Here is a 24,462-nt window from a genome sequence, read left to right as displayed (position 1 = left end):
ATGGAAGATCTTGCCTTTCAGTAGCCGCTGCACTGGGATACCAGACAAACAGCTCCCCTCGACCCCTGGCAGACAGGGCCCCTCTTCAGGACATCATTAAAAGCACATGCAGTTGTTTCACACCCACTGGCAGCCTAGGGTGGCAAGATTCAGAACTCCTACTCTGAAGCCAAGGAGAAGCCAGAGCGGTGGAAAACATCCTTGCTTTGAAAATCCAAAGCTAAATTAAAGAACTACGTGAGATAAGGAGCCTGAAGAATATTAGTTGGCTGCTGGGGTGTGGAGAGACACAAAAAGCACAGCAGGTAAGGGCTGGGAGTTGTTGCCAAGAAGGAACTGTCCCAGGTGGCACAGCAAAAAGGATCGCAGAATTGGAGGCCTGTCCCTTTGAGTCTTCCATGCGTGCTCAAGCTTGTCTTCTTCCATCAGTTTCGAGAGGAGCGACGTTGTCAGAGCCTTCCCTGTCGGTGCAACTAATCCTGTTATCAGCTTGGTTATAAATATTAATGTCCCCTGGTCCTTCGGTGATGGTGACCCATCAGATTCAGGGCTATTAGGAAGCCCATAACCAGCCTCGCCCCTCCCTTCGAGAAACCGATGCGACGCAGGGCCAAGCCGACGCGATGGCAGCCTATCCCGAGAGCTGCGTGGACGCCACCGTGCTGGACTTCGTCGCAGACCTGTCCCTAGCCTCCCCGGGGCACCCTCTTCTCTGCGACTTCGCACCCGGGGTCCCCTATGGAGACCACCAGGACCTTGTGCTCCGAGAGGAAGGACCCAGGAGTCTGGCGCGTTTTGAGGACGATCCAGAAGAAGAGGAGGGTGAAGTAGAAGAGGGGGGAAACGAGGAGGAAGAGGAGCACGGGAGAGGCGCCTCCCTGCTGGGCCGCCCCAAGAGGAAAAGAGTGATCACGTACGCCCAGCGCCAAGCCGCCAACATCCGAGAGAGGAAGCGGATGTTCAACCTCAACGAGGCCTTCGACCAGCTGCGGAGGAAGGTACCCACTTTTGCTTACGAGAAGAGGCTGTCTCGGATCGAGACCCTACGCCTGGCCATCGTCTACATTTCCTTCATGACCGAGCTCTTGGAGAGCTTCGAGAAGGAAACCGGCTGAGCCAGTGTGGGATGAAAGTGTCTGCCCCCTCCTCGCCTGGGCGCGCGCGGGTTTGGGGTGTTTCGGGACCCGGCAGTGGGTGTGGCTGAAAAGCCAGGAGGGACGCTCCAAGACAGAACGTCTGGCCTTCGGGAGCTTGGTTCTGGATTATAAAATTCCCACAGCCCTCGAGAAGCGTGGAAGCCGTAGAGTTAATATATACGCGATCGCTCTCAGCGGAGTGTGGGGCAGGAGCGGGCGGGGCAAGTTAGGACTGGTTAAGAAAGAGTTGGGTCAGTCGAGGCCCACGCCCCAAAGCAGCTTTTGTCAGGCGGGTGGGACGTTAATCCTCTCCGAAAAGGAAGACTTCGGGGGCTTCTATGGAGTCCCATATCTCCCTCCTTCTTACGTGTGTGTGTGTGTGTGTGTGTGTGTGTGTGTGTGTGTGTGTGTGTGTTTTAATGTAAATATAAAAGAGGCATTCCTACTTTTTTTTTTTTTTTTTTTTTAAGCCTCAAGAATCGGTGCTCAGCCATCCCAGGCAGGCACTCCGCTCCGGCCGTGCTCTTAGGGAGGCCTTGGACCAGAAACCCGCGAGGAGTGCGGTACTGGGTCTTACGAGAGGCCAAGGGGCTCCGGATCTCTCCTCCGGTCCTCTTAGGCTTGTCGACAGGCAGAATGAAGGAGATGAGAAAGGAAGGGGAGTCGAAGGGACGGGCGACCTCTAAAAAGGAACATTATCCCCCCCCTTCCTTCCCTCCCCCTCCCTTTCCCTCCCCTTAGGCTCAGAACAGCAACCCTGTTATGGACGCTTGAACCCAGAGGTGACTGCTCCGGCCCACGAGCTGGAGGTGCACCTGGGTTTACAGGGTGTCTTGGGCGCCCCGAGCCTTTACCGCCCGCGGGTGCTTTCCCCTGTCGCCTACAGGGGGGAAAAGGGCTGGGTCCTCCCAGGGGCAGCGACACCTGAGTGCGCACTTTCAAATTTTTAGCTGAAGGTAGGGAAAGATAGCTATTATTCTATTCGCATCTAGGGACAGGAGAGACAAAACGTCAGAGGAGGAGTTGCATTCTTCCACTTTGCCAAAATGTGTGCGATGGAGATGAGGTTGAAGCAGGACCATGCTGAGGGGCTCCCTCGAGTTTGGACGGTCTGCCATTCCACAGTTCTTCCTTCTGGGCAACCTGCTAACACCTGAACTGGGGTTCTTCAGACAGGAGTAGGTAAGTGAGGAGAGGAAGCGGAATGAATAATGCCCATCTAACTGTAAAGTCCGTAATCCTAAAAATAAATCCTGTTATTCCAACACTTTATTTTGCTCTCACTTCTCACATCCTTGCGCGGAGGCACACAGACACACACAAATCTCCCTATCATACTTTTAGAAATATAATTCATCTTATTAAGAAGTAATATATACTCATCACAAAAAGTTTGGAAAATAAAAGTTTAAAAAAGAAATAAAATTTAAATCACTCCTCATTACCTCACAGTTAGCATTTTTATCTATTTCCTTCCAGTCTTTTTTTATACAGAAATAAATTCAGTGTGTTTAACAAATTTGGGATAGTTTTGGAATTTATCTTTTTCCACTCAGCCTTATAGAATGAGCACTTTTCCCTTTAAATATTATTCAAACGTAATTCTAATCATTGTATTTTATTGTTATATCCGTGTATCACAACCTAACTCCAATCCTTTACAAGTGGATAGCTAAGATATTTTCTTATTTAAAAAAATAAATGATGATGCAAGAGCATTCTTATAAATGTCTTCTCTGCCTTTGATAATTTCCGGATATTAGGTAACTAGAAGTGAAATTTTTTCATCAAGTGAACATTTAAGTGTGTGGCTACAAATGGCCAGATTGCCTTCCAAGCAGATCTGCCAGTTCACACTCCCTCCCACCAGAATTACAGCGATTTTCTTGTCTCTCATACACCTTCATTTAAAACTTTTCCTAGTTCTCCTATCTATAGGAACTGAATTAGCTCTGAAATGACTACCCTCGCAAAGATGATTTCTTATTTTGAGTATCTTTTCACCAGGACTGTTTCCACCTCTACCATAAGAACATCAGGATAAACAGGTAAAAGAAAAAAAGGTAACCAACTAAACCAAACAACAACAAAACCAGGGAGTGTATTTTTTTCTTTAATTCTCTAGCACCTTTACTAAAATAAACTGAAGTTTGGACAATGACCTCTGTATCAGTTTTATAAAATAAAATTACTCATTTTCTCCTCTTTTTCTAGACAACTTTTTGACTGCTCAGACTAGCATATGTGTATTTTTAAAGACACATTTAAAATTACTCATTTTAATGTGTCAAAGAAAAATAACTATTTCTCAACTCATCATCAAACAGTATCTGCTCCCCAACTTCTTCTGTAGTGCAAGTGGCTCCATCAATCCCTCATGTTTATCCAGTTATTTATTCATTCAATTAAAAAGGTGTGTTGACGTTTTACATATAGGGTGAATGGGTTCAAAATTGAAAGAGTTTATTGAAGCTCCCTTCCTTCTCCCACTTAAAGTTCTCCTGAGAATTAAACATCATTTTTTTAAATCTGCAAGTGATGAATAAGTTTTTCTAAAAAGATTCAACTTTAGGAATCATTAATATTTTGTTGAAAGAGCCAATTTTGAAAATAAGAAATTTTTAAAAACTGCATAGACAAAGGACCTCAAAATCATCGGGTCCTGAAGAGTAAATACAACCATCCATCATCCTTAATGCTCTCCCTCATATTCTGAACCATTCTGTTATATTCTTAGTAATCTCATGGTATCCTACAGTGAATACTTCTTATTCAGTATAGTAAATAATACCCAAAGAAGCTCTAAATAAAAAGGTTTTTCCCATTATTATTAGAATTATGTCCATGATTCTTAAAACTGTTACAGCTCATAAATGCTTCGTTCTTTGTTTTTTTATATGCTTAGAAGCTGCTCTAAAATATAAAGTCTCTTAAAATTTCTTCTTAATCATTGTACTAACTGAGTAATTTGAAACCAAATAAGGATCAGAAATACAGAGAAATGGGGACTTCCCTGGCAGCCCAGTGGTTAAAACTCCACACTCCCAGTGCAGGGGGCATGGGTTCGATCCCTGGTCAGGGAACTAAGATCCCGCATGCTGCACGGAGTGGCAAAAAAAAAAAAAAAAAAAAAATACAGAAAAAAATGGATTGACTTATTCCTTATACCAAATCATCCATAGAGATAAAGCAAAATTATCTGCATTTCGAACATGAATCTAAACACCTCGATGTCTTGACACTCAACTTTTCTAAGCAACGTGATAATTTTAGTTTTCCCATGTGAGATCCATAAATTCAGTGCACTCTTTAATACAAGTGATTTTAGTATTTAATACATCCTATGTTAAAATTGTCTTATTCTTTATTACCTCCTAAACCAACATTGATAGAAATATTAGCAGACATAGTTTTTTCAATACCTTCCAACAGTTAAAAAAATTCTAAGGGTATCAATTACTTCTGGAAAATTGTAATAATTGGTTTTTGAAATCTTAAAGTAATTTGGACGTTTGGAATGTAAATACCATTTTAGACATTGCTTGGAGGCGATTTATTTATACACTCTTTACTGACTGAAAACTGCCTTTTGGTCTCAAACTAAGTTCCCCATAACTATCAGGTTACTATTAGTATTCAGATATGTAAACCAAAAAAAAAGATCTAAATGAAATCATATTTGAAAGATAATCAGGCTTTCCAAGGAAAGTAAAAATAATCAAAAGCCTTTGCCATCAACAGGCAGCCATTCAGGCTGATCATCTTTTACAGTTACCCAATGTGAAAACAGATTTTGGCAAAATTAGCACTGGAAACTGAACCAAATTTCATGCTATTATGCATAATTCCTGCATGAACATAAATTAAGACCCTGGGATTCGTGTTTATTATTGCATTTGTCAGCATTTCCATTATAAAAACACTATTGTGAAAGGTTTATAACAGCTTCAAAAATTTGAAATGAAACTTGATAAAGCACAGTTTAGCATAACTTTTTTTTGTAATTATAAATCTTCAAAGAAAATTTCAAAGTTAATGAAGACACTTAGGTATACTTTATGTGTGAGGTTCCCAAATGTACCTGCAACTTTAAAAACCAAGAGATTCTATTTAATACAAAATATAAATTAGATTATTTTTATTTAGATTTATTTTTATCAAAAATAGCTGGCAGATTAATATTGAACTTTAAGTACTAACTCTACTTATTGGGTGATATTACTTGATTAAATTATAGTTTGAATGTGTTAGAAAAGTGTTGGTATATATCTATATCTTGACCCAAGTTCAGTCAAAGTTTCCTGAACTTTCCCAACATTTTGGGTGAAGTTAGTCCCAGTTTCTGGTCAGCGCCCTCTCTTCCTGTGAATGCCTGACTAAAAAAGGTTACGAAACAAGAGTCAGCAGTTCTGACCATTTTGTTTTGACTTTGGGGTTTCTTTGAATCCAAAGCTTAAAACCAAACCTGGCGAAGGAAGAGAAGGAAAGGAAAGAAGCAATGCAAACTGACAGGAATAAAATACCAGGAAGATGGAAAAACTTCTTCAAGTGTCTATAAACCAAAGCCTATAAATTTCCACAATGTTCTCTGTGATACCAAATTTTAGTTCTGTGCCTAAAACACATTCCGTAAGGACGTGTAAGGAAATGCAAAGAATAGCATGAATGTATTTTTAAACATTCTTTACAGCTAATATTTGGTAGAATTCCACTCAGTTTTGCAGAAGGCAAAGAACATTTAATATTCAGTGAAGTCAAGAGTTTGACAAATATGCTGCGAATTATCATAATAAAATGTCATAATTATCATAATAAAATGTTTACTTAGCACATTATTGTTTTCAAAGCACCCTTCGCATACTTTCTTTCATTTGATCCTCTGAATGGATTTCAACAAGATCTAGAGTCTCTCAAGTAAATTGAGGCATCAGTTTACCATCTTAAAAATTCATTCACCTATGGAAATCAGCATGATACTGAGATTCCTATAAAGGACCAGTGGTCACATGTAAGCAACACATTTCTTTGAAAGATATTGCCTTCAAGATCAAAAGCACCTTAACACTCTGTGGATGATAAATTATACAAAAGGCTGGTACACTCTGGCTCCCTCAAAGGCCACATTTTACAACCTTCTATTTAAGGCTCTGTGAAGGAGATTTCCACCTGCAGCCAGCAAACGTAGATGATCTCAAAGCAGATGTTATGGACAGCTTTTTATGATTTCCAGTCTTCAAAAAGGAGGAAAATATGAGAATATGGAAATAGAACAAACAGTTGGCGAACAGTAGAAGACAACAATATCATGTAAACATATGTGAATGAATGAATGATGAATGTGATTACACAATTATTTTACTGCAGATAATTTTGTAACTTCTTCAAAACTTCACAGGCTGTATTTGTTACTGGTCAGATCTTAAACGGATTGACTGTATTTAGTCCTAGAGTTTAGTAAAATGTTGGCTACATTTAATCCCATAGTTTAGTGAAATGTTGGAGAAACTAGAAATGGTCTAAAGGAGAACAAGAGAATAATTGGATTATTAGGTCTGGATGAAGTAATATCTATAATAAGTAGTAATGTCTATAATTACTGTATTGCGTACTTACATGACAGCACATGTTGATAACTATTGAAGTTCACAATAATTTTAGGCTATAGACATGATTATTACTCTGTTAGTGATGAAATCACTTTGGAATAAAGAAGTTAAATAACTTTCCCAAAGTTAATCAGCTCATAAATAGTGAAGCGAAGATTTACACACAGTCAAGGATTTCAGAGACCAAACTCTCAGGGTCTGAGTTTATTTCTGAACGATTGTATGATTGTTGTATTTAAGTAGAAATAGTGTGGTAAAAAATAGTAAATGTTCATCTTTACTGATGATCAGAAATGTAGGCATGGGCATATCATGCGGAGGGATTTAATCGCTGCAGTGGAATGGGGAAGGTGGACTACTGATGGAATTTTTTGAAGAGTCTCTGAACTAATCTTCTATGGATATTTTAAAGCCACGACTTTCCTCAGGTGGCTTCAGTGCAATCCTGCCAGAAGAGAAGAGAAAAAACTCTTTTGATGAACATAAACACAAGCTTTGGAATGTGACAGAGGTGGGTTTGAATCACAAGTACATAGCATAATGCTGTGAAAGCTAGTACAACTTACTTAACCTTGTTGACCCTCGGTTTCTTCATCTTTAAAGATAATAACACTCGTCTCATAGGGCTTTTATGAGAGTTGACTGAAATATGTATACAGACTAAATGGTGCAGGGTGAGCACTCAGTAAATGGTAACTACTATTAAAATACACATCATCATCACTATAATTATTATTATATCCCTTCCAGTTCTATGGCAATGAAAACTCAAAGAATAAGACATCAACTTCACCACCAATGGTAATACATGAAAGCATAAAATATATAAAGAGCAGGGCTCATTGTATAATGCTTTAAAATAAGCTGAAAAAAATGAAATGAATTTTTTTATTGTCCCAAATTTCTTATTCCTGGAATATGTAAGTGTCAGCATTTAGTCCTAGTCTATGTATCCTTCTAAGTGGAGCAATAAACCCTCAATATACCTCCAAAACTTCCTAATTTAATCTGCTACTGTAAGAGAACATATATTAAAAAGGAAGTGACTTTAAATCTGAAAAAAATGAACTAAATTCATTCAAAGGAGTTCTATTTTGTCAGCAGCCCAGATATTATATTAAATATATGCTTTCCAAATCAGTGTGGATTTATTCAAATCAGCTGATTCCTGATGGAATAGTTCTGTATCTTAATTGCAATAGTGGTTACACTAATACACATGTGATACAATGAAATAGAACTGTATCATTTCATACCAATGTCAATTTCCTGGTTTTGATACTGTACTGTACTGTACAGTACCTGGTTTTGATACTGTACTGTAGTTATATACAATATAACTAATGGAGGAAATGAGTGAAGGGTACACAGAACCTAATGAGTGAAGGGTACACAGAACCTCTGTGCACCATCTTTGTAATGGCCTGTGAGTCTATAAGTACATATTTCAAAATAAAAAGTGAAAAAATAGATAATTATTTTGACATTACTTTGAACCTATAAAGCACCTTATAAATGTAAATTATCATTAATTTCAGGGAGACATTCACATACACTTGATACACATAATGCTCTACAATTTTTCTTTAAGTATTCCATAAAGTGAAACCAAGTTTGTGCATGCTACTGTGTGGATCCTGGAATAAAAATCAGTACTGTACCCCTAAAGGTCATAGTCAAGAACTGAGTATCTGATTCTATGTCCCTTGGTCCATGTTGACATTCTTGGCCAGATTACATTCTCAGGTATGGATTTATAGTAGTGAGGAGCTTCACATCCTAATTGTCATCCTAATTGTGCTACTTACTAACTTAGATAACTCACTTAAAATTCCTGGGCTTTAATACTTTGATTTGTAAAGTGGAAATAATTAACACATTATTAAAAGTATCATAAGAGATCATGTAAAGTGCTTAGTACAGTGCCTCATGCAAAATAAATATTTAGCCAATATTGTAATTGTTGTTTATGCCCTTTCAATGTTGAATGTGTATGCAGAGCAAAATGACAATTCAGCCTTTTAAGAAGGACTCATGAGAACACATATAAAAGCAATATTAAATAGTTGTCCTGTCTCTCCTAAATGAATCAAAGTCTTTCAGACTTAGTCTTTTAGCATGGTATTTTGTGCCCAACTTGTTGCCCTAATAAAGTGTTTTTGTTTAGTTTTGTTTTAAAACCATAAAAATTTAAGGGTAAGGCTTCTGGTCCATGACATACATAATTATAATCTTTGGTCTGCCAGGAAGGTCACTGTAAATCCTACATTCCTAAAATAATCTCTGAATTTTGCATAAAAAGCTTTCATATGAAAAAGCGATAGCTCAATTGGTAAATCCTCTAGTAATTTTTTTTTCTGAGCAAATTCACTTTGAAAGGCTGCTGTATTTGTGAAAGTAATTGAGAAGTAGGACTGCCTCATGTACTAAGCATTTATGCATGCCTGATGATGGCTGATGTGAAATCCGAAAACCTGGGACTCACTCAGCCTAGTCAACTGGAATGAGGTAGCATGGCCATGCTTTGTGTTAGGTTTTCTGAGGGACATAGGAGTCCTTGTGCACCCAGGAAGGTTAAGTGGCTGCCACCTGCAACAGAGAGGAGTCAGGAAGAAAAGAGAAAAGACCCCTATTTGGAGCAGCAGAGGGGGACGTCGGGTTCCAAAATGCATCCTTGGACATCCTGTGTTACTTCTGCCATTTACAGTCTTTGAAAATTTGGCACCTGGACTTATCTTCTATATTCACATGGTTCCTTTTCACTCTAACACTAGTGGATTTATATAAAATCTCTGAAAAGCTTTGGCCTAGATTTACTTGCAATTTAAACATCAGTTTTTGAAAAGATAAAGTTGGCCTTAACTTGCACATAATTTCTCAACATTTAAAAATAGGTAACTTTTTTTTATATCTACTATTTTATATGAAAAATTTGCCTCCTTGCATAGAAAGTTAAAAGGATAATTATTAAATATCTTGTTCCTTTTAAATGCTTTGATTCAACTTCAAGAGTCTTATTTGAAGGGCCCTCTGAACTTTACTAAAACTTTTCCAACTTGGGAAACATACCCAGTTTCAAATATTCTCACCATGGGTTCATATTTTTGACCAGAAAAAATGTGGTGACTGTAGTTAACAAGCATTTGACAAGTAGTGGTTTTGTTAATTGTAGATCTTATTGAACATGCCACACCATTTCTTTCATCACTATTCATTTGCCTAATCTCACTGAAGCCCATTAAAATTAGAGCAGATGAGCTCAGTTAAAATATATATATTGGGTGCCACTTTGTTTCAAGATGACACAACTACAAATTAAACTTTAGTGTACTATATTTCATCAAATTCAATCAACTACTTCTACAGTTAACATGAAGCAGGCTGAAAAATGCCCAGAACTCAAAGCATTACACAACAAAACGCAATAAAAATCTTCCCAAATTACATCCACATGAAAATATATACCATACCTCAGGGACCTTACCCTGGACAGCCTCAAAGTTTCTACTTCTTTACCTATAACCCCTCTCTCCATTGTATGATTCACATACGTATGAACATGCATACATACAAAATTACTTCCATCAGAATACCTTCACGTGTATATTAGAATGGATGGTATATATGTAAAAATTTTTTACTCCCAGATCAAACCTCTAAAAAGTTTTTATTTTTCTTTCTTTTCCTCCATACGCTGGTAGCTTTGCTCTTTTTTTACTAACTGGCATCTCTTTCTTGAATACTTCGTATGTTGTAATATTAATGATTGTTTAATGTTTCCATCACTTGTCACTAAAACAGGTATTTAAGTGAGTATCAGTGTCTTTGCATATATTGAAAACAAACCCAAGAATTACTCCAGGTTTTGACTGAGCATTGGCCCCACATAAGAATATCAGGCCTGAATATAATTACCAAGACCAGCTGCCAGCCAATTGTAGAAAACAAAGTGTCTGGAATTGCCATTCAGCAAACCTACTGAACATTCATTGATTAGATGAGGGTCATTGACTCAATGAGAAAAACAGAATTTTCCCTGGAAGCAGAGCTACTTCCTCTTGGAGTGATTCAAGAGTATCTGAAGTTCAGGTAATTTACCATATCAAGAAAGGAGTTAGAAAGGATTCAAGAATGCTCTCTGAACCTTGGCTCCTTGGTTAGGAAGATCTAAGCCATATTTTACAACATTAGGACATTTTGTGGATTCTTATGGCTTGCTTGCAGAAATTTCACTGGTAGGAATTTACCCTAAGGAAATAATCAAAATTATGTACAAAGATTAGACTACCAAATATGCACCTCAGTATTGTTTTTGATGTCAAAATATAGAAAACAGCCTAGATGTCTAAAAATGTGAGTACTTATTTTAAATTGTTGCAGTCATTGAAAGGATGATGTACAAAATAGTTTGTGCCATAGAAAGATTATTAACATAAATAAGTAGAAAAGTATTTTATAAAGAAAGTAATATGCGAGACATGATTTCATTTCTGTTTCATATGGGAATGTGTGTAAATATATAAGTTGTATGTAGCATACTTTTATCTATAAATATAAATGTTCTTTTTATACATGCTATAAAAGAACTGGTCATTTTTGTACTTGTTTGTATTTTTGCAGTTTTCTATCATCCTTTTGTAGACAGAAAAACAACAAAATTATTTTAAAACAAGTATGAATACATAAAACTAAAAAGCTTCTGTACAGCAAAAGAAACAATCAACAAAATGAAAAGGCAATCCATGGAATGGGAGAAAATATTTGCAAACTATCTGTCTGTAAAGGGTTAATATCCAAACTATATAAGGAACTCATACAACTCATTAGCAAAAACACAAATAATCCAATTTAAAAATGGGCAAAAGACCTGAATAGATATTTTTCCAAGAAGACACATGGATGGCCAACAGGTACATGAAAAGGTGGTTAACATCACTAATCATCAGGGAAATGCAAATCAAAACCATAATGAGTTATCACCTCCCACCTGTTAAATGGCCAAGTGTTGACAAGGATGTGGAGAAAAGGGAACCCTCATGCACTGTTGGTAGAAATGTAAATTGGTGCGGCCACTATGGAAGACAGTATGAAGTTTCCTCCAAAAAATAAAAATCAAACTACAATATGATCCAGTAATCCCACTTCTGGGTATATATCTGAAGGAAATGAAATCATTATCTGGAACGGATATTTGCATCCCCCATGTTCATTGCAGCATTATTCACAATAGCCAAGACATGGAAACAAACAAATTTCCATCAACAGATGAATGGTTGAAGAAGATGTGAATGGAATGTTATTCAGCCATAAAAAAGAAGGAAATCCTGCCTTTTGCAACAAGATGGATGGACTTTGAGGGCATCATGCTAAGTGAAATAAGTCAGACAGGGAAAGGCAAATGTATGTTCTCACTTATACGTGTAATCTATAAAAAAGCCAAACTCATAGAAATAGGGTGGAATGGTGGTTGCCAGGGGTTGTGGGGTGGAGGAAATGGGGAAATGTTGGTCAAAGGGTACAAATTTCCATTTATAAGATGGGTAAGTTCTGAGGATCGAATATACAGCATGGTGACTATAGTTTAAAATACTGTATTATATATTAGAAAAGTTGCTAAGAGAGTAAATCTTAACTTATCACCACAAAGAATGAAAAAAGAGAAAAATAATAAAATTATTTTGAATTAAAAATAGCCACACAACAATACAATTTGTAAGTTTTACTCTTAGTTGAAGGGCAGGATGCTGTTACTTATGTGAGAATGCTTGCCTTTTTAAGCTTAAAACATTTAGACTAGGTATTTTACATGCTTAGGAGTGATATTCTGTAATACTTTTCTTTAGATACTAGAGAACAAAACATTACTAGCATATTAGAGGTCCCCTCTCATGATTCCTTCCAGTTATTGCCCTTCTCTTCCTGCAGGAATACCCAGATCCTGATTTCAAACAATCTCAATTTGCTTCCCCATTTTTGTTTTCTTTTATATAAATGAAATCATTGGGTTTGGAGAAACGATCTTCATTTATAAGTCTTTCTTCAATAAAACAAGTATTCCCACAGTCGCCCCAAAATAGAAGTTTAAGTTAATTAAATAAGTTAAAAGTTAAAAGTACTTAGCAAATATGACTTTAATTTCATTGACACTGAAATGGGAAATTCAGTTAAAATGCTGAGGTGTTCCTTCTTTTAAACACAGTTGAATTCACCTGTAATTACACACACACACACACACACACACACACAAAGAGACACATCCAACTAAAATAGCTACGGTAAACTATATTAATTCTAAGACATTATTGATTAGTCAGGAATACACTTCAAATATCTAATGAAATTGCTGGCTTTTAAACAATTAGTATCATAGCTTTGCTCCTATTTAGCCCATGGGAACACAATGTGTGTACGTTTGTATGCATGAGTGTGCATGTGATCGTGTGAGTAAAGGTATATGGAGATTGTGTAATATTTAATATATTTTTTTAAAGTGTACATTATAACCTGATAAATGTGATCCATAAAAGCTTTATATGATCGTATTTGCACATTCATACACATTCATTTTCACATATTTTCACATACTTTTTATCCTCATTGTTTGAAATCTCTACCGTACATCTAAAGAAAAAAATTATACTTCTAACATAAATAATTTCAAAATATTTAAAACCTGCACTGCTTTTAATAACTTTTATTGTTTTTAACATGTGACATTTTATCCCCATTAGCAATAACAGATGTCTAATGCATTAAAAAGGAAAATCCTGCACGCATGTTGAAATAGAGGACTTTGCTGAAAGGAAAGCATGTGCTTTGATTTATATTAGTCAAAATTTAGATACTGTACTTGGTGCTATTTCAGGAAATGAAAAGGTGAGGAAACAGTTATATACCAGTAAACCAGAGAAAAAGTCTCCATAGAAACCAAAACAGTTTTGGTGGGAGCCACTTAAGCTAAATTAATACCTAGAATATGATCGTATTAGCCCCTAGAGAGCTAATTCGAACAAAACAAAACCTATCCGTTGATTCGTGCATGTTACATAGTATTTACAATTTTTCTTTGTTCTCATGTAATTGTCAAAAATTAATCAGTCATCGAGACTGAAAATCTGGGTGAATTCTAAAGAGAAAAGACCACCCAAAACAACAGTGTTTACTTACTCTTTTCCAACTCCGTTATCTTCACTACTAGTCAAAAGAAACACAAAGAGCAAATTGAAAAATAATGAGCAATAAGTCCAATTTGATTTGTTTGCCTGGTTTTTGGCCTCACCTTTCATAGGCACCTTCTTTCCTGTGGACTGCTCAGCTGAGTTATTGAACACACTCCCAGGGCTAAGTGAGGAAATGCACACAAAGCCAGCTGAGACAGGAGTGAGTTAATTGAACAACTACTATGCACTAGCTGTTTACATAAGCTATGTCATCCAATCCTTACAAAATACTACAGTGAATATTTATATATCCACTTTACGAATAAGGAAACAAATTAGTTTAAATATCTTGTCCAAGCTTACACTTAACAATGGAGCCAAATATTGACCCAGTTGACCCAGTTGCCTCCTTCTCTAGAGGTAACAGTGACAAATGTTGCTATAATGTAACTCCATGCCCATGTCAATTAGCGGAAGGCTTGCATATTCTCCTTGCAAAGGCAGCCCAGCATTGTTTGGGTGTTCAGCTCAGTAAGGCACTTTTTAAAGCATAAACTGAAGGGCTCCTTTAAGAGTTTCTGTTAGTTCCTATGGTTTCAATTTATACCATCTTTAAAATAAAATAGCTGTTGCTACTGGGATGATTTCTATTTCATGCCATCTGTATATGTTCCACTCGTGTCATTTTCTGTATTATTATTGCTTTATGTTCATAGCGTGTGAAAGAAATAATTCCTTGCATCTGAATTGGGCTATTTTTCTAAATGCTTCAGAAATACACGTGTGTGTGTGTGTGTGTGTGTGTGTGTGTGTGTGTGTGTGTGTGTGTGTGTGACGTACATATATAGCTTCCTACTGCCTGATACTATAATAAAAGGGCTACCACCTCAAGACTGCATAATCTTTGGTATTTCCTTCAGGTGCTGCATTTCATTAGAGTCTCTGTTTCATAATTAATCATAATGTATTCTGTCAGCTAAAGACCCTATATATGATATTTATCATATTTATGGTGCTTGGAGTAGCAAAAAAAAGTGGGGAGGCAAGAAAAATATATGACTATTAGATAAATCTATCCTGTGTTTTGGCCAGGTCCATCCCACTAGTCAAATTGGATATAACTATCCTTGTGCTACTGGTTAGAGTTACTTTCAGGGCTTTTTCTCCTTTTATTCACTTTATTTTCCTGCTCTTTGACAAAATTAAAATTAAATTGAGATGAACTTCTAAATGTGAAACTTTAACATTAAAGCAGAGAAAATTTGTTTCTAAAGATGTTTATTTCATCATCTCAACAAAAGAAAAAACACAGCTTCTGGATTGAAAACTAAGGCTGGTTCTTGTCTACATGCAATACTAGTATAATAAATAATTTGCTAAAGTTATAATGTCACAGCCACGGAACCCAAAACAACGTCAAAAGCAGCACCGAGGTCAGAGATTCTGAGTCTGAGCTTCAAAAGGACAGTGTAGACAAACTCCAAGGAAACATCTTTTAAGAGGAGAGAGTACTACTCACACTAACCTTAACTATGAATCTGAGGGTAGCTGGAAACTTTTCATGGAAGCTTACCATAAATTTATTACCAAACGGATCAAGTGACAAAAGTGAATACAATTCTCAGAGTTATGGCATTTAATTCAGAAATAGAGGTTCTCTTGAAATAAAATGCCAACCATTGGGAGAATTTCCAAGTCAGAAGATATGATTTATAACATTTTCTTCATCAGCTTAAAGTATAATGCCATTATTATGTCTCTGATTTTGTGGATGTTCTTTAGAGTACACTTCACTCTTTCATAAATCTAATGTTTTTCCTTCATACTCTGATTTTCTACGATTTAGTTATAGTTGCTTTTTAACATTCCTATATCATTAGTAATTGGCTTCCAATGTATTATACTGTATTACAGTTGTACTAGTTGCTCATTTATCATTCATGTTGCAAGGATAAGTGGCTTCATATAACAAAATAATAATAATAATCTAAAATCATTACAGATCTCTCCTGCTTCCCTTCTCCTCTCTTTCTTTCCCCCCACACAGTCTTTTTTTCCTTTCGTGCTGTCCCTGTCTGTTGGATTTACTGACTGCATTTTATATGCTAGCATATAAAATTAAAAGTTTATTTTCTTTTTAACATTCTTCTGTAAAAATGCATGCAAATTATATGTTTTCTACAGAAATCATAGAGAAAGAAAACATGAAGATATATTTTATTACAGTTTAGTGAAGTTGATGGGCTACATAAATATCTCCTTTGGGAGAAAGGGGTTGACAAAATGATCAAGAAGGTGAACAGTTTCCTGACTCCCCTTCCCCAAGTCAAATGTTCATGGTCATTCTTATGTGTAGCCCTAAACTAAACAAGCACATAAATGTCATAGTGAGGAGAGGGTGAGAAGTAGTGATAATGTAGGCTCAGTTTACATTTAAATTGGGTTGGATCCAATTGAGTTTTCTTTCTCTGATCACCATCCAGTTCTTGTGCTAACTTTCATTACCAATTCAACAAAAATCTATCAAATTATTTATTGGATGCTTACTATGGACTTGGCTCTGTTCTCAACACAATTTTATAGTTTGGTTAAGGTATCTTGCCTAATAAAGAGCTCATAGTAGAATGAGGGACATGCACTCAACCAACTCGTGCAGATATTGGATGTGGGAGCATTAGAAATAATAGCTATTGGGATGGAATGGAAGAAATATAGTTAATATATTGCAAGTTCTGTGTTATTTTGTACGTAAATGGCCCTAAGTTGAGGCTGCTGGGAAAAACAGCATTGGCAGGCTGGGTAAAATAGCTGTATACCTAGCGTGCAGACTATGACTACGTCTAGGTCTAAAGGAGGAAATTCTAAGCTCGGAGCCAGACTGAAGCCAAGGATCATGACTGTTTGGGTCACTGCTTCATAAAGGACCTAGTTATCTAACACCATCCATTCTCCCCTTCTTCCTTTAACAGTAGATCCCACGAAGACATGGCTATCCAGCTAATGACTACATTTCAGTTTCACTTGTAGTTAGTTGTGGCTATGTGACTAAGATCTAGGAATGGAATATGAGCAGAAGTCACACATAATTTCTAGATAGGTCCCTAGAAAGAGGGACATGTCTTCCCCTTGCTTTTCTTCCTTTCCCCTGGCTGGAATGCAAAATGGAAGTGAGACCTGGAGTAGCTATTTGGCCCATGAAATGGAAGGTCACATTTTGAGGATAGTAAAGTAAGAAGTTAAATCTCCAATTTGGCTGAGCCACTGAACCACACCTGTAACATCTAACCAAAATTTTCATAAAACAAACTGCCTTGTTTAATCCACTATATCTTTATTATAGTGCCATATCCCATTTAATATATCTCTTCCTCCCAGGTGCCTTGGGACAGTTCCTGACACATAATAAGGTCTCATTAATATTGTGGACCACAAAGGGACAGAATGACTTCAGATTACACAAAAGGTTTTTAAGCCTAAGTCCAGAGTAGATAGGCAGGGGCCAAATTGAAATTGTTCTGAGCATGTTAGGCTGATATGAGTGCTACACGCTATGCCTTCTCCGCACTCCAGTTTAAAATATACCTCAATTCCATATACTCTAGCCTCATCTTAAAAGGTACAATTCCAATGTTTCAGAGGGTAAAGACAGTCTAACTATACAAAATGAAAGAGAAAGTGAAATGTGATAGAATAAAAATCAGCTGTCTACATTATGAAACACAGCTCAAAGTTATTTTCATTCTATGACAGTATAAACAGTATAAATTTGAATGCAATAAAAGTTTTCAAAAAACATAGGTTAAATATATCTAATCTAAAATCAAATTTTTAAATTATAAGAAATTTAGCATATTTTTAGTCCATCTGCTGCTGTGACTTTCTCTTTGACAATATAGGGCTAATAGTACTAACGTACGAAAGTTGGTAATTATTAATTGCTATACCCTTGCCTCCAAGTAACTAGGGATAACAAAGCTTTCAAGTTAAGCAAAAGTCTTCCACTTAAGATTTTGTTGGGCTCAATGGTTTTCTCAAGAAAATATCACTTCACTGGTAAACTGCATTACCACATTTTACTACCAAATTTCAGGGAGCACAACCTCAAAATCACTTCTTAATAACTTTCAATATCTCAGCTAAGACAGACAGTATTTACTGAAGTATATGCATCATTCAAGATCTCAAATATCTGTAAGAAGATTAAACCACACAATCAGAAAAACATAAGCCTTTGCAAAAAGTTACTTTTAGTAAATGACTTTTGCCACCATAATATCATAAAACCTATATGAAATGACATTTTTTAAAAAAGAACAGCCCTATGAAATTTATTGGGTTTAATGTACAGATGTTGTCAAGGATATTGTCCTTTATGATACCCAATGCTTCCTTCTCCAATGAACCTAAGTGGAAGAAACTTTTTTCAGGTCACAGTACCAGGAATAGTTGGACTTCTGGACTGTGTGTGTGTGTGTGTGTGTGTGTGTGTGTGTGTGTGTGTGTGCATGTGTGTGTGTTTCCTCATGGACCCTGTGGATCTACAATCGTTTGTGATACCTGTTTACATTGTACACTAGTCTTAGAGCCAAGTGTCTAATCCGCCATTAAAAAATACATAGGACAGAAAGATAATCAGCTTCCTAGAGTCCCAGGACTCTTAAATATAAGCTATAAATCCTAAAAAAACAATGCATAGGACAGATATACATTCTTCTGCTAACTTAACTAAGTTTTACTTTATATACCCTGTGTTTTTATTCTTTTTGATTAATTTATCTTACTTATTTTTGATGTATGTCTTCTTGCTGGCTTTTTAAAATTTATGTCATCTACCTCAAATATTTTTCTAGAATTAAGTGTATATTTATAAATACATAATATTTTATATGATGTTTTCCTTTAAAAATTTTTTTGTTTAGTTTGCACTCACTCTTGTTGCCTTTTTTCTAATAACTGATTAGGCTTAAATTGCTGTGTTTCCTTATATCATTGTTCACCACAGTTCTTGTGTCATTCTCAGTAAGCTAAGAATATACTTGACCTTTTGTTGTTGTTAAGAAGACAAAATGGTATTTTCTGAGTGCTTCCATCCTTGTTCTTATGTGTAAATGTGACTTTGGCTGCGTATGTGAACTTCTTGGACTACAACATACTTTTGGCATGTGTTCGTATGGAGAAGATCTAAGTAGTCCAATTTTCACTCCTTTATAAGTAATCCATGTGCTCTATCTGGATGCCTATAGGATGGTTTCTGTATCTTCCATATTCAAAATTTTTCTAAGAATATTTATGGGTATGAATCTGTTTTTATTCACTTTGCCTGGAATACAATTTGCCATTCCAGTCTATGAACTCTGTTAATTTGTTTTCCTCTCTGGAGAATTATTTTCTTCATGTTTTTTTATTATTGATTATTGTGTCTTCTCAATTTGTCCTAGTATCTTCCTAGGAGAATGAATTATCTCTAATTTCACAAATATTATACCCTTCCCATCAATCCCTAAACCCCTTCTCTGATTTATTTTTTCTCCAACACAGTGATCACCATCTTTTTTTCCCCTTCGGCTTTAGTTCTCATCTCTCCCTCTCACACTGTTACTCCCATAGCGATCTCCTTCAGTTACATACCTTAAAAGGCTGTCTATATGCTGATATATTCCAAATTTTATCTCCATCACAGACCTCTCTCACAAACTCCAGACTTGCATGTCCAACTGCCTACCCAACAGTTCCACTTGGATGTCTAACAGACATCTCAAATTCAATATGTCTGAAATTGAACTCTATATCCTCCCTGAAATGTGCCCCACCACGACCTTCTCCATCTCAGTGGTTGCCAACTCCCCCTTTATTTTTCTCAAATAAAAAGCCTTAGAGTCATTCTTGATTTCTTTCCTACCCACCTTATATCTTATCTTTAGTGAATCCTGTTGGCTCTACCTTCAAAATATATCTAGAATATAACCGCTCATTTTCCACTTTAAACTCCACTGCCGCCACCCCAGGTTAGGTCACAGTCGGCTCTCGTTTCCTTACTAGTCTCTCTTTCCCCAAAGAAAGTCCATATGCCACTGACCTTGGCACATTACTGGGTCAGCACTATTCCCGCTACACAGAGATGTTGTCAAGTGAATACTTTTGAGTTCTGACACTTCTGGTGGAGTGGTATCTTCATATGATAACCAGAATGGACCACTCCTTAAATGGTTGTGCCATCCTATGGAATCAAGAAAAGGACAGGGTTGACATTTCAGCAAAGAACTCACAACCCTTCCTATTCTAATTGCCACAGCCTCAGATTGGGCACTGTCCTTAGTACTTCCTCCCAACTATTTTATTACACATACCTCTGGCTCTTTGAAATTACATAGCTGTAAGGCATTCCTTGTTTTCCAGCTCAGGGTCAACTGCTTCAGCTTCTTAAAGAAAATAAAATGAGAATTTACAGATAATGTTTGCTTTATTATAGTTTTTTTCCCTCCTCACTAATATTTGTGCATGTCCCTCTGGTGCTCCTATACAAAATAAAATGTTGTCCTAACTATTAGCTACAGCATTTGGGTGAGCAAGACCAGATATGTTTACTGAATAATTTCAGAATCAAGTTAGTAGTAATACTTGATTGAATATTTGTGGGAGGAAACAGTCTCCAAATTAATATTTTCAACTGTTTTAAATCTCTGATCTTTGAGTAATAGATATTACTCAATTTCACTGTCATTTGAGTTTATTGACTAAAATATACGTTCAGGGTAACACTGAGGTAAATTGAGGAATATTTGACCTATGATAGTACTTGTAATTTTTATACTTTTTTAAAAGAATAACAATCAATAAACAATTATTTATAGAGTACTCATTTTGTACATTAAGGAGCCCATCAGGAATATGAGGAGAGCTTAGTTTCTTATGGAAATTAGGCTGCTTGGGAAGAAAATACTAATACAAATGAAACACACTCCCATATGAGCCACTCAACACCAAACTGTGGTACAGATAGTCTCAATGCTATGGACTCTGGAAATGCCATCTCTGTTGGAGTTCTGAATGCACCACACCCAAACCAACTTCCTACTATTGCCTGAATGCCCAGTCTGTCAGTCTTGGTGGGAGACTGTACTCCTCATGATCACCTGGGTGGAGGAGAGGGTGGGCTGAGGAAAACAGAGGGATTAATGATGGTTCCTAGATTTTTAGGCTAAACAATTAGAAAAATTACTGAAATGTACCGATTTGCAGGGGTGTAAGGAATAAGTTATTTGAGAGTGACGAATCAATTTAAGATGTCTGTGAGAAACCCACATTGTAGCATCAAGTGGAGAACTGAATATGAGAGTCTCTAGCTCAGGCAAGATGCCACCCAGTACTGAAACTGAAGGGGTCATACACCTCCTCGTAGCATTTCTTGGCAGCTGGTGCATAGATAAATTATTGAACCTCCTCCAATTAGTGTCCCTACCCTGAACTTTGAGTCTTTAGGAGTGAGACAAGAATAAAGGAACAGTTGCTCTTCAAACAGAAATGGATCATCAATTCATTTCTTCATTTACCCTTTAAACCATTCCTTTTGTACTTAGAATTGAGTGCAAATGCTTCATCTCAGTCTGGAAGGTACTGAATAACTTAGTCCTCATTTAAAATAATAGTATAAAACACATATCAAGTGCCAGGCACCATTTAAAATTGTTAGGAGTGATGGCTTTATTTTATCATCACAACAACCTAATGATGTGCATCTCCCTTTCACGAGAAACGAAGAAGGGTAAGTAACATATCTAAAGTATACAGGTGGTGAGAAGTTGAGCCATATTTGAGCCTAGGCTGACTGGCTCCAGAATCTGGGCCATCATTCACTACACTGTTCTCTTTGGCCACTCTATCTTGCCAGAAAAGGAAGAAGTGCTCTGGACTTATAAAACTTCTTTTAGCCCTAGTAGTCTGTGATTTTATTCAAGTGATTGAAGCCATTTCTCCAGTTCAGCAATTGTTACATTTTAAGAATTTTATAATATTAAATTAAAATCATCAACGAATTTAATTTAATCTAGGGAAATTACCTAGATTCCTATTTTTATTCTGCTTTCATTCTATGAAATTACTCGATTATTTCTAATAATATGATCCTCTGCCATACCTATTAACTCACAGAAATGACAAAAACTAAAGCATACTTGTGATTTCAGCTTCTGTCATTGATGTATTCACATATAAAATCCAGTAGTCATTCTGTTTTACCAAAATTTGCCATGAAATTCTCTCTCTCCCATTTAAAATGTGTTAAACAAGGTACTGTAATGTAAAATATTTTAATGAATTTCTGTAAATTATCTGAATCACTATAATGAAAATAATTTTCATATAAGAATCAATATAATGAAAATATAGCGAATAAATGTTACATAAACTAGAAGTACAGTTTATTTTTCCTAATAATTATATCAGACTGTAGCCTATTTTGGAGAAAGGTCCAGTTAGAAAATAAATAAAATTAATTTGCTCTTCAGATAGTCCAAGCCTGCTGATATCTTCAGTATTAACATCTTTGTCTTTCTATTTAGTGTATTTTTAACAAATGTTTCTCCTCAGTCCAAACACTAGTCTGTGAAATTACAATTGCCATTAAGGGTGCTTATGACCATTACTGGATGTTTTTGTTTTCTCAGTCACTACATATACTTCATGTTCCTTGGAAATGTTTCTACTCTTGAACACAACTACATCTAAATAGGCCAATTATATGTAGTTAAAACAAATAGATCATGGATTATTGTTTGCTCTTAACGCATATCTGATAGTGAAATAGAAGAGTTCAAGGCCCTAAAACCTTTGATAGACACACTTCAAGGTTCTAAGACCTTGACAGAAATTGAGATGATGAGTCAAGGCCATTGGGCTACAGTTTCCTCATTATCTCATTGTGCTCCATCTATCTAGAGTTGAGTCTGAAAGACAGAACTGGATAGCTTCAGCCACACTGAATAACAGGCATGGAATGCTCGGACAAGCCCATGGTGTCAGGCCAAGGCCCACACTTGGAAAAATCGCAAAGGCCCTATTACCACAACTTGCCTTTTTTCACAATTTCCCCTGCCTTTCAGTCCGTCCTCTTTAATATGTCCCACTGTCCTTCTGCTACCCTGAGCCACTCCCTTCTTGAGAAAAACATCATACAATATCATTCACTCGAAAGTGTTAGTGACCTAATGTGTTACCTCACTTTGGGGACTTTGCCATCTAAAAGAGGAGCCTGGAGAGGACAATGCCAGGCCCCAACTTAATGAGGAAACAGCGATCAATTTAAAGTATGACTATGGGAAGTAGAAGGTGGTGTTTGGAGGTAGCCCCTTCTGCCCCCACCCCGAAACACTTCACCTCCTCTTTTACTCATTTTTGGCACAACAGTTTAGGACCACAGCTGGCCACAAGTGGTTTCCAGAACTAGAAGGAAACTCATTCTCATCACGTTGGAAAATGCTTTCAGGTTCCAGATACTTAGAGTTATAAGCAGTCATAGAGAAAACTTCTTCATCTATAAAACTGACTAGTCAGACTAGATAATTTATAAAATCTTTTCTACATGTTTCAACTTTTTCAAATTATCTATCCAATTACTTAATTTTGCAGATGAGGAAACTGATGCCTCCAAATCTTCCTAAATCCAGTCATTTTCTCTCAGCTTTATATTATCCTGTCCATATCCCCATAGATACTACAATGGTATAAGTTCTCATAAGTAAAACAATGTTATTTACATTGTGTACATGGTAGGTTGATGCAAGGACTTCCTAAATCTAATCACATTCCCTGCACTGTCTGTCCACAGACCAAAATACACATCTAAAATATACATCTGATCATGTCCTTTCCCTGCTTAACATTCTTCAGTTTTGCTTGCATTTAGAATAACACCCAAATTCCTTAGCACAGCACACAGTGTTACTGTGAGCTAAACTTTGTATCATTTCTGGCTGCTTCCACACCCATTCTACCTCCAACCATACAAAACTCTTTACAGGTCCCTGAAAAGGCCATGTATGCTCATGCCTCCGTGCTTTGCCCGTGCCCCTCCCAGTGTCTCTCTTTCCTCCTACCCTTTCTACTCTCCTGGTTCACCCATAGTCATCCTTCAAGACTAAAGCTGAGATAAAATGCATTTCAGGAAAACTGCAATTTATGCTTGCTGAATTACTTATGAATACCCAATTCTGCTAAACAGAATAAGAGCAACAAGGAGAATTGATAATATTAAGTATCAAAACAAATAACCTGAGAGACTTCTTAGACATCACTAAAGTAAGTAGGAAGGGACAGAAAGACTATGTAAGCATGAAGCTCTCAGGGAACCCCATATTCATGAGGCACTCATATCTATGAGGTCTTAAATAGGCTCCGTTTTGTGACATCCAATATGGTCCTGTTTTATTTCTCATTGGAATGTGACATGCTTGATGTTAGAGACTAAATCTTCTAATTCAGAGCACCTAAAATAATGAGACTTTGATACATTTTGGTTAAATTACAAAAGAATCAATAAATGTGTTGCAAGTAATTAGGGCCAGT

The 24,462-nt window shown here is 36.6% G+C and overlaps 1 protein-coding gene across 1 annotated transcript; it reads left to right on the top strand.

Moving 5' to 3' along the window:
* The first annotated feature begins 206 nt into the window (after window positions 1-206).
* FERD3L (Fer3 like bHLH transcription factor) lies at window positions 207-1,347 on the top strand. Its single transcript, XM_027101336.1, has one exon. It carries the CDS (start codon window positions 624-626, stop codon window positions 1,113-1,115), a length of 492 nt encoding a protein of 163 aa, XP_026957137.1. The 5' UTR covers window positions 207-623; the 3' UTR covers window positions 1,116-1,347.
* The last annotated feature ends 23,115 nt before the right edge of the window (window positions 1,348-24,462 follow it).

This window comes from Aethalodelphis obliquidens, unplaced genomic scaffold, assembly GCF_003676395.1.
Source record: "Aethalodelphis obliquidens isolate GAN/ISIS:26980383/991018 unplaced genomic scaffold, ASM367639v1 scaffold5, whole genome shotgun sequence".
NCBI lineage: Eukaryota > Metazoa > Chordata > Mammalia > Artiodactyla > Delphinidae > Aethalodelphis > Aethalodelphis obliquidens.
This window is presented reverse-complemented; position numbering and strand designations above follow the sequence as displayed.